Below are 12,116 nucleotides of genomic sequence, written 5' to 3'. Positions count from 1 at the left end.
CTTGTCAAGTAGCAATCTCTTACCTTTTGAGAAAATTGTGTTCCTCCACCTCGTACTTTATGTAGGGCCCATCCTTGCGCAACACTACTTGCTGTTCCCTGAACTTGAGTGCAAGTTTCTAATGTACTGCTTGTTTGAAGCCTCGTCTTATTTCTTTCAATCTGCATGGTAGTGAATCTACTCGCCCACCTCTTTCTAATCGTATCATAGACACTTACTGTCTCTTTCCTTTCTTTCTCAGCATGATCACCAACATCAATGTGCAGTTCCAGATCAGCAAAGGTAGCAAATAGTTTTTCACATCCAGGCTGTGGACAAAGAAGGTTTAGAGATGTCTCTTTGGATTCTGATAGGTCTTCGGCTTTCGACTTTAGAGCTCTTGATTGACTGATGTTAAAAAATGGCTGCTCAACTTGACGTTGCTTCTTGAGATAATTGCGTCAACGATTTATAAGAGACTATAGCTTTCCTGATCCTATCCCATGGCATTTCCAAATACGCACACCATCTTTCTCAAAGGCGAAATTGTGATATTTACTGAAGCCATCCAACTTATTCACCTTGAGTGTCTTGTTTGATTCTTGAACGGAGCAAACGGCAGCTGAGACTCCTTTAACTGGTCGTTTGAGCAAAGCAGTCCTGATGTCACTCGCATTGCTTATATCATGACCCTCGTTGCAGAAGGTTCCAACAGCCGTCTTCATAGGGCATAATATGCGATCGCACATGTCCTTGCCATCTTGTGGTTCGGAGTGATCAAACCGCTTTATAGTTACTCCAGTCCTCTCACTGATACCATGCAAAGCTGCAACTAAGAAATTGTTGTGGTAACAACCAGCTTCGTCTGACCTTAAGAAAACGTGAGATATTGAAGGCTGGATGTTAGACTTGAGCCAGCCAAGAAGATCTTCAATGATGGAGAGGACAGCATACCAGTCTTGGGTGCACTTGTAGAAGAGGTGAGCGTACGTTTGGACTTCAACATCTTCACTACTTTCTTCAGGTTTCAAGACGATGGTACTAATGTGCCAACTTAGTCCACGTTTTCCATACCAGTCTGATTGTTTCTCTCGACATTTCATCTGCTGGAATTTCATTGCCCACTAGTCGAAAATTATCAAAGCCTCGTTGGGTTTCAGGTTTTGAAGAACCCTTTGCTTTGCACTTTCTTGATTTATTGATCTAAGTATGTGGGACTTCCAGTTGTAGATGCTCTCTTTACTCTTTTTCCAGTCATGTAGTAGGTCTTCTTGCTGATCGTCACTGTAAAATGAAATGGAAGGATTTTTGATTTGATTTTCGACATCTTTCAGAACTGAGTTCAGTGAGTCGCACTTGTCACACTGAACGTTGTGAGTCTGCTTGCATGTAGCACTAAATGCTTTATCCTTTTCGTCGCTTAGAGCGTAGTCACGACAGTGATCAGGACAACATGAATGACTATCCTGGCAGTGTACTCGATAATAATCAGTTTTTAGATAGCGTTTGCACTCATTCAGAAGCTTCTTCGTGTCACAGCACCAGGTTTTTGAAGCCCCTAAAGATTCCAGATCATCTACTATTTTCTCGAGCGAATCAAATCCAACAGCTCCCTCTGCCGCCGTGTTATCGAGACCTTGCAAAGATTTTCTCTGGTATCTTCCCATGTGGTTTTTGTGCGAGACTGCAGTGGTGAAAAATCTAGACATATTTTAGATGCTAGTGATGCCACACCTTGGTTGTACAAATCAAGTACCTCTTGATCTACGACGCTCTGGTTGATATTTCCTTCTGACTCCAAGATGTCGTCATCAGCCATGCTGCTAGGTGTCCAACAAGGATCACGTCTTTTCATGGGTGTTGGCGTACCAGTAAAACTTTCTCTATACTGTGAACCTGGGCGATTCCTAACAAATTGATCAGTAAATACGTAAGGAGTAATCTTCAAACCAAACAAACATAAATAAATAAATAAAAAACAAACAAACACTCAAAAAGAAAACAAACGAACAAACGAAAACTTACCGTAGCACATAGGTATTTGCTTTCTCCGGGGTGAACATTTCTTTCTTATCCTCTGAAGAAGCAGGGAAGGGTTGATTTTTGACTTCTCTCTTGTGTTTTTTGCGACAGCTAGAGCATATTGCTGTTAAAACGCAAATTTTTCTATAAGAACTCAGGGGCCGCACAGAGGGAGGGGTTTGCCCCCCCTCCCACCCACCTTTTACCTTTTTCCATACTATTCTCTTATATTTTCCAATATTAGCCCCCCCCCCCACCCACTTTTTCCCACGCTAGTCTCTTACATAGCCCCCCCCCCCCCCCCCCCCGGGACAACTGCATGAGTGTCACAATTTCTGCAGACTACCCGCTTTTTTCATACTTTTCGTGGGCGGATTCAGGGATATTTCCGATGCCGCTAGCCAAAAGTGAATAAATTCCTATTTTACACCCTTATGAATGAATGATAGAGTGATCCTGTCAAAATTTTGAACAATTCAATAGATTTCAATCTTAGGTAGATACTTATTGAGATAAGGTCGTTCCCCCCCCCCCCCTCCCCAATCACTCCTGGCCTCACGCTCACACTCACCCCCTCCACCCCCCTCCCAAAACCTCACACCCCTCAGTAGACTGTTACCTAGTCGTTTCCCATAATAAATTCTATTTATTCGAGATGACTTCGACTAATGAAATAGCAAGTAAATCATGTAATTCAACAAACTAGCATTCAATAGTTTGACAACTGCATTTCATTCAAATGATATAATTACGTGATCCTAGTGGAACTGTCATTCCAAACAGGTTGGTAATTTCTCTCGAGATGTCCTGGCCAATGACATCGCGTCCTTTGACTATAGATGACAAACCACTGTGAGCTGGATACTGACATGATCTAGGTGGTCTCCAAAACTTTCCCAGTCCATATCTGTGACGAGGACAAACACGGAAGGTCTTTGTTGCATCAGAAGATATGTTTTCTAAACCGGCCCTCTGGAAAATCAATTCATATTCTATCAAGTCAGAGCGCGATAGGTGACAGCTCTGAAGATTACCTTTTACATCATCACGACATGTGTTTAAGAATAGTACTTCCGTATGACCACGGGATGGTCCACAGTCTCTAAGAAAAGTATTGTTTTTGAAGGAACATGTAGTCGCCATTGCAAACTTCGAAAACCTTAACTCAGCCTTCGGTCAGCAGTTTTCGAACTGACTTGCTACAGCTTGGCGGCACGCGCGGTGCCAAGATAATTAGAAGCACAGTTATTTCAGACAGACTTGTTCGCTGGCCTTGCACAGAGAGACCATTAGACATTGCTCTAAATGATTTTTAAAGACGAGTTCATGCTTTAACTTTAAAGACGAATTCATGCTTTAACTTTAACTTGCTACTGCTACTATTTCAGTACTTCGTATGTTTTCCTGGCAAAATTTATCCTTTTTTTATTATGGAATTGCTTCGCGATGTGGTAGTCGAGAGAGATTTTTATACAACGGAGAATGGATCACGGCAGTGGTCTCGCCAGTGAGTGTTTATAATTTCTGTTATTGAAGGCCTAATGCGTAATTCTTTGGCAATTTCTCTTCCTAAGTTATCTTTTTTATTTATTCACTCAAAACAATTTATTTATTTGTGACTTTGTCTTGTTTTTGAGATCAAAATATGTAAATTGTTGTTTACTCACAGACCGGAAGTGATTCGGCAGCTAAATAAACGATCAAAATATAGTAACTTTAATGAAACCTCGCAAAGTCGTTTTGCATTGTCCGACAAATTTTTTCCAATAAAGTTGAAATATAGGGCTAGATCTATCAGAATTGGTATAATTTTAGGTTTGAAACTTTGCCACTTTTAAAATATTCCGATTTAAAGACCAGTGGTAAAACCAGGTTGAGCCGAGTAAACTGTGTTCAAAAATTTGCCAGAAATTCGTTATCGAGAAAAAGGTCAATATTTTTGCACAAAATCGTTCTCATATGATTGATATAAAGTTTTCTTGGCTTATTTGTTCATAATGTAAGAAGAAAACCTTGCTCCGCAACGAGTTTTGAAGCCCTTGTATTGATGCTAATTTGAGCCTCCAAGCTGGGTCGAACTTTGGAGCTCATTTTCTTGGGAAATAAAAACAATGAAAACATAAAAAATACATTCTGGTTATTCTATGGTAAAACCCTACAAATGAGCAAAAAATCAGGGAAATCGATTTTTTGAGTCCGACCCCACCGGTCGGTTTTTACGTGCACAGCCTCTTAAGACCTCTTCATTGAAAAGTCGGACACTTTAACATGTTCTTAGAGGTTGATTAATGTTTTGAAGATACGTCACTATGACAACATAGTAGTACGTGCCTATGACTTATCGTAAGGTATTTGACACCTTCATTACAACGGATACGAGTACTTCCACTTTTTCATGCTCACAATAGCACATTTGCATGACTGAGAGACTCCGAAATGAAGTGTATTTTTTGTGGCTTGAAATACACAAAGAATGTTTTAGTTGATCTTTACCTGCCGTGGATGGAATCATAGTTGCGAATTGAAGGCTTTGTAACGTTATTGCAACTCACAGTGAGTATATTTTTTCCTGCCTTGCTTCCAGGATGTTAATGTTGTGTGGATTGGGTCAGAGGTACCTGGAATGCAAGGAACCAAAACCTCTAGTAGACACACAACTACATGAGATACAAGAAGTAACACGTCAAGCAAGTCATGACAAAACTAGACCCAAAACTTTGCCCGCGAATCTGAACGGCGTGCAGCTAAACTACGACTCCCTCACGATACAACAGATGAAGCTTGTTGGTGAGCAATCCTCAAGTAACGGAGGCACGAGTAGGATAGAAAAAAGGAAAGCAAAACAAGATACACGTAAGTTAAAACGAAAGGGCTGTAGAGTCAAAATTTATATTCTTATCTGCAGTGGCATATGTTTTTGAAGGTTTTTCAATGCTAAGTGTATCCTGAGGAGCTAAATTCGATAAGCTCGGGTTAGAACGATGGCTTATGAGATAACTTAGGAATTAACTATTCGGGTCATTTTCTTCTTCTTTTCACTGTCATAAAAAACGCAAAGGTTTCTTTTAAAATATATCACAATGATTATATATAATGACTTTCTATTTGAATTCAAATAAATAAAATAAATGATTTTTTAAAATATTTCTGTCGAGTGAACGAAGAAGTTACAAGGCTTTTACAAGTCTGACTTTTTTGCAAATGAAACACACAAGATCAGTTTTCGAGCGGACATATCAATACTACATAAATAAAGTGATAATGTTCATGCTGAACAATGGAAAGACGTAGACCTTGGTGGTGATGGCAAATGCCTTTTGTGTTGGTAAAGTCATAACGGCCTATATTTATGAATATGTGAAGAAAAAAACATGGGGGGAAATGACAAAGAATAAGGATTATAACAAGCCTTTTATTAAGGATATAACGGAAAAATATTCATGTGGCGTTTTCAAGTTTTGTTCATTTCTGCAAAGTTTAATCCCTAACATGATTTATGTCATCAATTGATGCAAAAGAAGGAATTCAACCCTTGTAAAAGTTGCCATAATACTGCTAGCCTGAGTATCAGGCCTTCTGGGGAGCTGGGGGGGCTTGGGCTTTCCGCCTCCCAACCCCTCTCCCCTCCCCTCCCCGGAGAGAGCCTGATACTCAGGCTATTGTAATACTGCTGCAAGATTTCGCTTCCAAGTTGACCCAATGTTTTGTAAATTGATTTATGATTGGCTATTAATACTTTTGTTTCCAAAAAGTTGTTCAGCGGCAGGTACGATCAAAAAAAAAAAAAAAAAAAAGAAAAAAGCTTCCTTTTAGCTTCATTACTGGTAGACTTTTCTGCGGTAATTATCTGTTATCAAGATTGTTTTAAGTATACGTAAGGCACTGCCAAAAATTAAATATCCTGAAATCTCCAAATTTGGTGCAGTTTATCATCATTGACCAACCACGTTTTAAAAACTTCAGATTCCATTCATTCATGTAGAAGCCTCAAAGCTATTGTCCTTTCATTGCTATTAGAGAAATTAATTGTCTTTCTGACCACACTTCCGCTTCCAGTCATGTAACTATCACAAAACTATTATCTCTGTTATTACACAGTCATTAGTGTCTTGCAACGTCTTCAGAGTTTCTAAATATACTCACAAAGAAATGAGACAGGTTGTATACGTGGAACTGAAAGATATATTATAAATAAACAAGTGCTTAATGGAAAGATAGAGCAACAATGGGGTAAATTGTCGATTAAGCACAAAAATTCCTGGTTTATAACTAGTTGGCAGACTAATTTGTTAAAGTTGACTACTAATGGAACGAACGGATTGATGTCATCAAGCTAACACCTTCTAATGTCCTCTGCAAATAAACCAAGCTACAGCGGAAACACGTTAAGAATGATTGAAAACCTAATCAGAATGGAATTCTATAATATTTTTCAATACATTATTATATTTCATTTATCCTCGTAACAATAGAGCTCTGGAAAGCCAAAGCTCGACATCAATGAACCTTGAAAAATCCTTATTGATGCTCTTAAATATTGGCATTGCTGATATATTTACTGTTTGCCAAAGTGGCAGTAACTTTGTATTGAAACTATTGTTATATTGGTGAGAAAGGTATAGCAGTTTACAGCAAGTTAATTGATAATGCTAAGCTAATTGTCCTATCATCCAATCAGCATCGGCCTCAAACAGAGACCTTACGGCAAACTGATAAGCATTTGACATTTGGTATTGTTTACGACAGAACAATCCTACGTGGGGCTTTTAATTAGATACCGCCGGCTATCCTCTTCTCGCTGTTGCTTAAGTTCCTTTTGTCCGTTCTTGTTCTGGTTTTTCTTCCCATTTTATCGAGCAACTGAAATTAAAAAATGCGTTGCAGAATATTCACGTTTTTCATTCGTTAAATATCACTTTTGTTGAAATATTTGGCTATGAATACAATTACAAGTTGTCAGTGACAACACTATAGCTTTTGTTGTCAAAATACTTGCCGTTCCCTAATTTGATACTTAATATATACCTAAGTTAGCGATGCTTCAACGTTTTGGCTAATCAGTGAAGCTAGCCAATAATATTCCATAAACTTTCGTTATGTTCTCTAAAAAGCCTATTTGTATTACGTACTCACTTAGATGTCTGGCGAAAAGCTAGAAAAGCCTACCTTAGAAGATTACTGTTGTATAAATTAATATGAATTATCAGTATCAGTATCAGTGTCATTCCGCTATTTCCAACTATAAGTTGATCAGCAGGGACTATATAGTCTACACAGAGCCAAAGTTCTGATGTAGTAGTCCTTTTAGAACTTTTCTGTCTTGTGTAGATTTCTTAGCTTGGTGTTTAGTTTCTTCTCTGCAAAGCTACCTGTCCAAATAGAATAACGAACGGTGCCCAAATACGTCGCTGTAATAATATGAGCACGCTTATTAGGTCTACATTGAAATCTCGATTTTGCATTGATCTTGATTTTTCTAGAAAAAGTCCAAATTAGTTCCAAACAGCTAGAAAACACCGTATATATGTACTTATTTATCTCAGATCTATAAAACATGATTATAATGTTCCACCTTACCTTATTATGAAGGCAACTTATTTAGCAACTTCATTAGCCATATTATAAATCGGGACTCCGAGAAAGATTACAAGTAAATTATTATTCTACTTCGTCATTGGTCTAAGTCGCTACGAAGTCACGTGAGATAGCACGCGGCAAGCAAGCAGTCAGTTGCGCTTGGTGATCGAGCAGTCAGGTTTGCGAAAGCAAACCTCTAGCGAATATTTATCATTATGGCACAAAATTCAACAGATGAAGAAATACTTGCACTACAAGACGAACTATCTGATGGAACAGAAGAAACACCAAAAGGAAGTACCCTTATGGCTTTATTAGCAAGAATGAACGACAACATGACAGAAATGGGCGAATCGCTCAAACGACTTCACAACAAAGATGGCCTAAATGAGGCAGAAACTGCCGCAAAAAAGCCACGAAATTCACCTGAATCAGGTGTTGAAGCCAGTGTCGCAGCCCTACTAAATGATGGGCACAACAACTCGGAGAATAGTAGTACGAAAACCGAAGGCGAGGACAGCCTGCTTGATGACATTGTGCAATCTCTAAATGAGACCGAGCGAACCGCCGAACCGGTCTCAGAAAAATTAGCAAAGGTCGCTAATACAAGCTGGCTCCACAAGCTCAGCGACGATCATCTGAAAGAAAAATGTGATAAATATCACAGACCTTCTAATTGTAGTAAGGTCATCGTTCCAAAAGTGAACGAAGAAATCTGGAGCAAACTCCCAAGGCCAGCCCGAGGTAAAGACCTCAAACTTTCCCGCCTACAAACGAACGTGACCAAGGTCGGCCACATAGCTGTCAAATTAACAGAATCTCTTCTCAATTTAAAGAAAAATTCTGAATCAGGCAAGGAGCTTAATGATCTAGTGATCATGACGACTGATGCCGTCGCACTGTTAGGTCACTCGAGCTTCGAAATCTCACAACTTCGTCGCGAAGAAATAAAACCAAACTTACACAAGGATTACAGTGACCTTTGCTCGGCCAACGTGCCGATGACTGATCTGCTGTTCGGAGATGAACTGCAGACACAGTTGACTCACATTAGAGCTGCAAACAAGATTGGGAATACCACAAGCTCGAACCCTAACCAGAGGCGAAATTATCAGCATGAAACAAAGTCAGGCAAGCCTTTTTTAGGCCGAGGGAACCCGACACCCAGTCGGGGATACAAGAGGCGATACAGCCACAACAACTACCCCCGCACGAAAAGTGCCGAACAACAGCACAAAAAGTAGACACTGTTGAATTACCACAACTTCAGGTAAGCGAATACGACTTGATGATACCAGATCTTGTGGATTACTGCAGGAAAAAGACAGAAAATTTTCAGGCAGGGCAGCTTTCACGCCATCTCCACAAATGGAGAACCTTGACATCTGATCCAGAAATTCTTGAGACCGTATCCGGTCAACGAATCGAGTTTATACAAACTCCGATACGCATTACACCTCCATTCCAACCGAACTGGTCTTTTGAGGAAGGGCAATTTATTGATTCTGAAATTAAAAAGTTACTTCAGAAAGGTGTGATTCAGCAGTCTTTTCATGAAAAAGGGGAATTTATTTCCCCTATATTCCTCCGTCCAAAGAAGGATGGCTCATGGCGTATGATTTTAAACTTAAAATCCTTAAACCAATATGTTGTTTATCACCACTTTAAGATGGACACAGTATGGACTGCTGTTCAAATGATGAAACCAAATTGTTATATGGCATCTATAGACCTGAAGGATGCCTATTACTCTGTTGCCATCGCTAAACAATACCAGAAATACCTCAAATTTAAATGGAGAGGTGATTTATATCAATTCACATGTTTCCCTAATGGCCTTGCGCCCTGCCCACGAAAATTTACTAAATTGCTTAAACCTGCATACTCCACATTGAGAAAAATGGGACATTTATCTGTGGGTTATATTGATGACTCATACCTACAGGCTGACTCTTATGACTCATGTGCCCAGAACATTATTGACACAGTCACACTACTCAACAGCTTAGGCTTTGTTATACACCCAGAAAAATCTATTTTAGTCCCAACTCAAAGGCTTGTTTTCTTGGGATTCCTGTTAGACTCCTCCTGCATGAAAATTTCCCTCACACCTGAAAAAGCACTAAACGTTAAGAGTGCATGTCAAAGGCTTCTAGACACTAGCCAACCATCAGAACAGTAGCTAAGGTTTTGGGTCTCATTACCTCCAGCTTTCCAGGTGTAATGTTTGGGCCGTTACACTATAGGTGGCTAGAGTTAGACAAAATACAAGCCCTGAAAAATAATAGGGGAAACTTTGATGGGCCAATGTCTCTTTCACCTGAAGCTTTAAGAGAACTTGAATGGTGGGTTAAATCAGTTGAGACAGCCTATAATGCAGTCAACCATGAAGCACCCCAGCTCACAATGACCACTGATGCTTCAAAAAAGGGGTGGGGCTGCACACTAGGGGGCACTTCAACAGGTGGCAGCTGGACCTCAGATGAGGCAGAAAGCCATATAAACTATCTAGAAACAAGGGCAGTCTTTTTTGCCTTGAAGTCCTTTGAAAAAACAATAACAGGGAAAACAATCAAAGTGTTGGCTGACAACACAACAGCAGTTGCTTGCATAAACCAAATGGGAACTTGCCACTCTATAGATATAAACAGATTAGTTATTGAAATCTGGGAGTGGTGCATATCACACAATATCTGGCTAACTGTATCCCATATCCCAGGAAAGGATAACATATCTGCTGATGCAGAATCAAGAAAAACACGAAGGGAAACTGAATGGAGTTTAAACCCCAGAATCACCACCAAGGTTTTTGATAAAATGGGCATTACCCCAGATATTGATTTATTTGCATCCAGAATAAATTCTAAATGCAACAAATATGTTTCCTACCACCCAGATCCAGGGGCATGGGCAGTGAATGCATTTCATATATCATGGGAAAAGCTATGTTTTTATGCCTTCCCCCCTTTCTGCATAATCCAAAAAGTACTAAGCAAAATACACGAGGACAAAGCTACAGGCCTTGTAATTGTACCTCACTGGCCAACTCAACCATGGTGGCCATACTTAGCTAATATGCTTATTGCATCTCCTGTCATCTTACCTAGGGAAAAAGACACTCTTTGGTTACCGGCACAACCACAACTGCTTCATCCATTACACAAGACACTGACTCTTCTGTTATGCCACTTATCGGGACACGACTCACTCATCAGGGACTTTCAGACACAGCTTCCAACATTATCCTTCAAGCCTGGCGAACTGGAACTCAGAAACAATATAAATCATACCTCTCACGATGGGAACAGTACTGTAGTGAACAACAAATTGATCCAATTTCGTCCTCTGTAACGAACGGGATAAACTTCTTGGGCGAACTTTACGAAAAGGGGCTCTCCTACAGTGCCATTAATACTGCACGCTCTGCACTGTCGACAGTCATCTCACCACCCGAGGGCTGTACCTTTGGTGACCATCCATTGGTAACCAAGTTTCTAAAAGGAGTTTACAACATACGACCATCCTTTCCACGATATAAAGAAATTTGGGATGTATCTACAGTACTGAAATACTTAAAAACCTTGTCACCTCCACACTTGCTTAACTTGAAGGATCTGACACTCAAGATAACAATGCTTATTGCACTCCTGTCTGGGCAAAGATGCCAAACTCTACATGCTCTTAATATCTCACAGATGACACTTTCAGGAACAACATGTATATTCCACATACGAGAACTATTGAAAACCTCTAAACCAGGAAAACACTTTGGTCGCCTGGAACTCAAAGCTTTTGATGAGGACAACCAACTGTGTGTTATAACTTTCTTACGAGAGTATGTTGAGCGCACTAAGTTGCTAAGGGGCGCTCACGACCAATTGTTAATTAGTTATTGTAAACCATTTAAGCCTGTTTCCTCTGAGACCATCAGTCGCTGGCTAAGAGAGGTGTTAAAGAACTCTGGCATTGACACTTCTAAATTTAGTGGACACAGCACAAGGTCAGCCTCAACATCAGCAGCAACAGCAGCCAATGTCTCAATACACACCATCATGGAGGCTGCCGGTTGGTCAAATGCTGAAACTTTTAGGAAGTTTTACTGTAAGCCAGTTACAAGTCGTAAATCAGACAACTTTGGTGATAATCTTTTAAAATCAGTTAACGTTAATTAAACCAATTTCGTTTATGTTCGTAATAGCAAACGTGTGGTTCGTATGCATAACAATATGCTCATAGCCATTTGCTTTAAAATCTCACGTGACTTCGTAGCGACTTAGACCAATGACGAAGTAGAATTAGAAAATTAAACGAGACTTACCTGTAAGGTGAAGTTTGATTGAAATTCTACGAGTTATTGGTCAGGAGCGGAGAAGTCACGTGCCCAACCCTTCTTTGACAATAATAATTTCCAGCTTCTACCCTACCCTAATACGAGTAGAAATGTCTATTCGCATTTTTTTAAAACTGACTGCTTGCTTGCCGCGTGCTATCTCACGTGACTTCTCCGCTCCTGACCAATAACTCGTAGAATTTCAATC

General features: G+C 39.9%; 3 protein-coding genes across 3 annotated transcripts; 2 read left to right on the top strand and 1 right to left on the bottom strand.

The window, feature by feature from the left end:
• Positions 1-1,558: 1,558 nt before the first annotated feature.
• LOC148911291 (uncharacterized) lies at positions 1,559-3,201 on the bottom strand. The gene is made up of 3 exons (XM_089029957.1): positions 2,754-3,201; positions 2,005-2,125; positions 1,559-1,886 (listed from the first exon to the last, which is right to left on the bottom strand). Exons 1-3 carry the CDS (start codon positions 3,142-3,144, stop codon positions 1,559-1,561), a joined length of 840 nt encoding a protein of 279 aa, XP_088886083.1. The 5' UTR covers positions 3,145-3,201.
• A 4,463-nt stretch (positions 3,202-7,664) lies between these two features.
• Positions 7,665-10,824, top strand: LOC148911290 (uncharacterized). The gene is made up of 2 exons (XM_089029650.1): positions 7,665-8,848; positions 10,686-10,824. The coding sequence occupies exon 1, from the start codon at positions 7,794-7,796 to the stop codon at positions 8,820-8,822; it is 1,029 nt and encodes a 342-aa protein (XP_088885776.1). The 5' UTR covers positions 7,665-7,793; the 3' UTR covers positions 8,823-8,848; positions 10,686-10,824.
• LOC148911289 (uncharacterized) lies at positions 9,886-11,750 on the top strand. The gene is made up of 2 exons (XM_089029932.1): positions 9,886-10,602; positions 10,686-11,750. The coding sequence occupies exons 1-2, from the start codon at positions 9,886-9,888 to the stop codon at positions 11,748-11,750; spliced, it is 1,782 nt and encodes a 593-aa protein (XP_088886058.1).
• Positions 11,751-12,116: the final 366 nt, after the last annotated feature.

The sequence above is a fragment of the Actinia tenebrosa genome, unplaced genomic scaffold, assembly GCF_029948245.1.
Source record: "Actinia tenebrosa isolate PJP-AT-01 unplaced genomic scaffold, QUT_ActTen_1.0 PGA_scaffold14__42_contigs__length_11649687, whole genome shotgun sequence".
Lineage (NCBI taxonomy): Eukaryota > Metazoa > Cnidaria > Anthozoa > Actiniaria > Actiniidae > Actinia > Actinia tenebrosa.
This window is presented reverse-complemented; position numbering and strand designations above follow the sequence as displayed.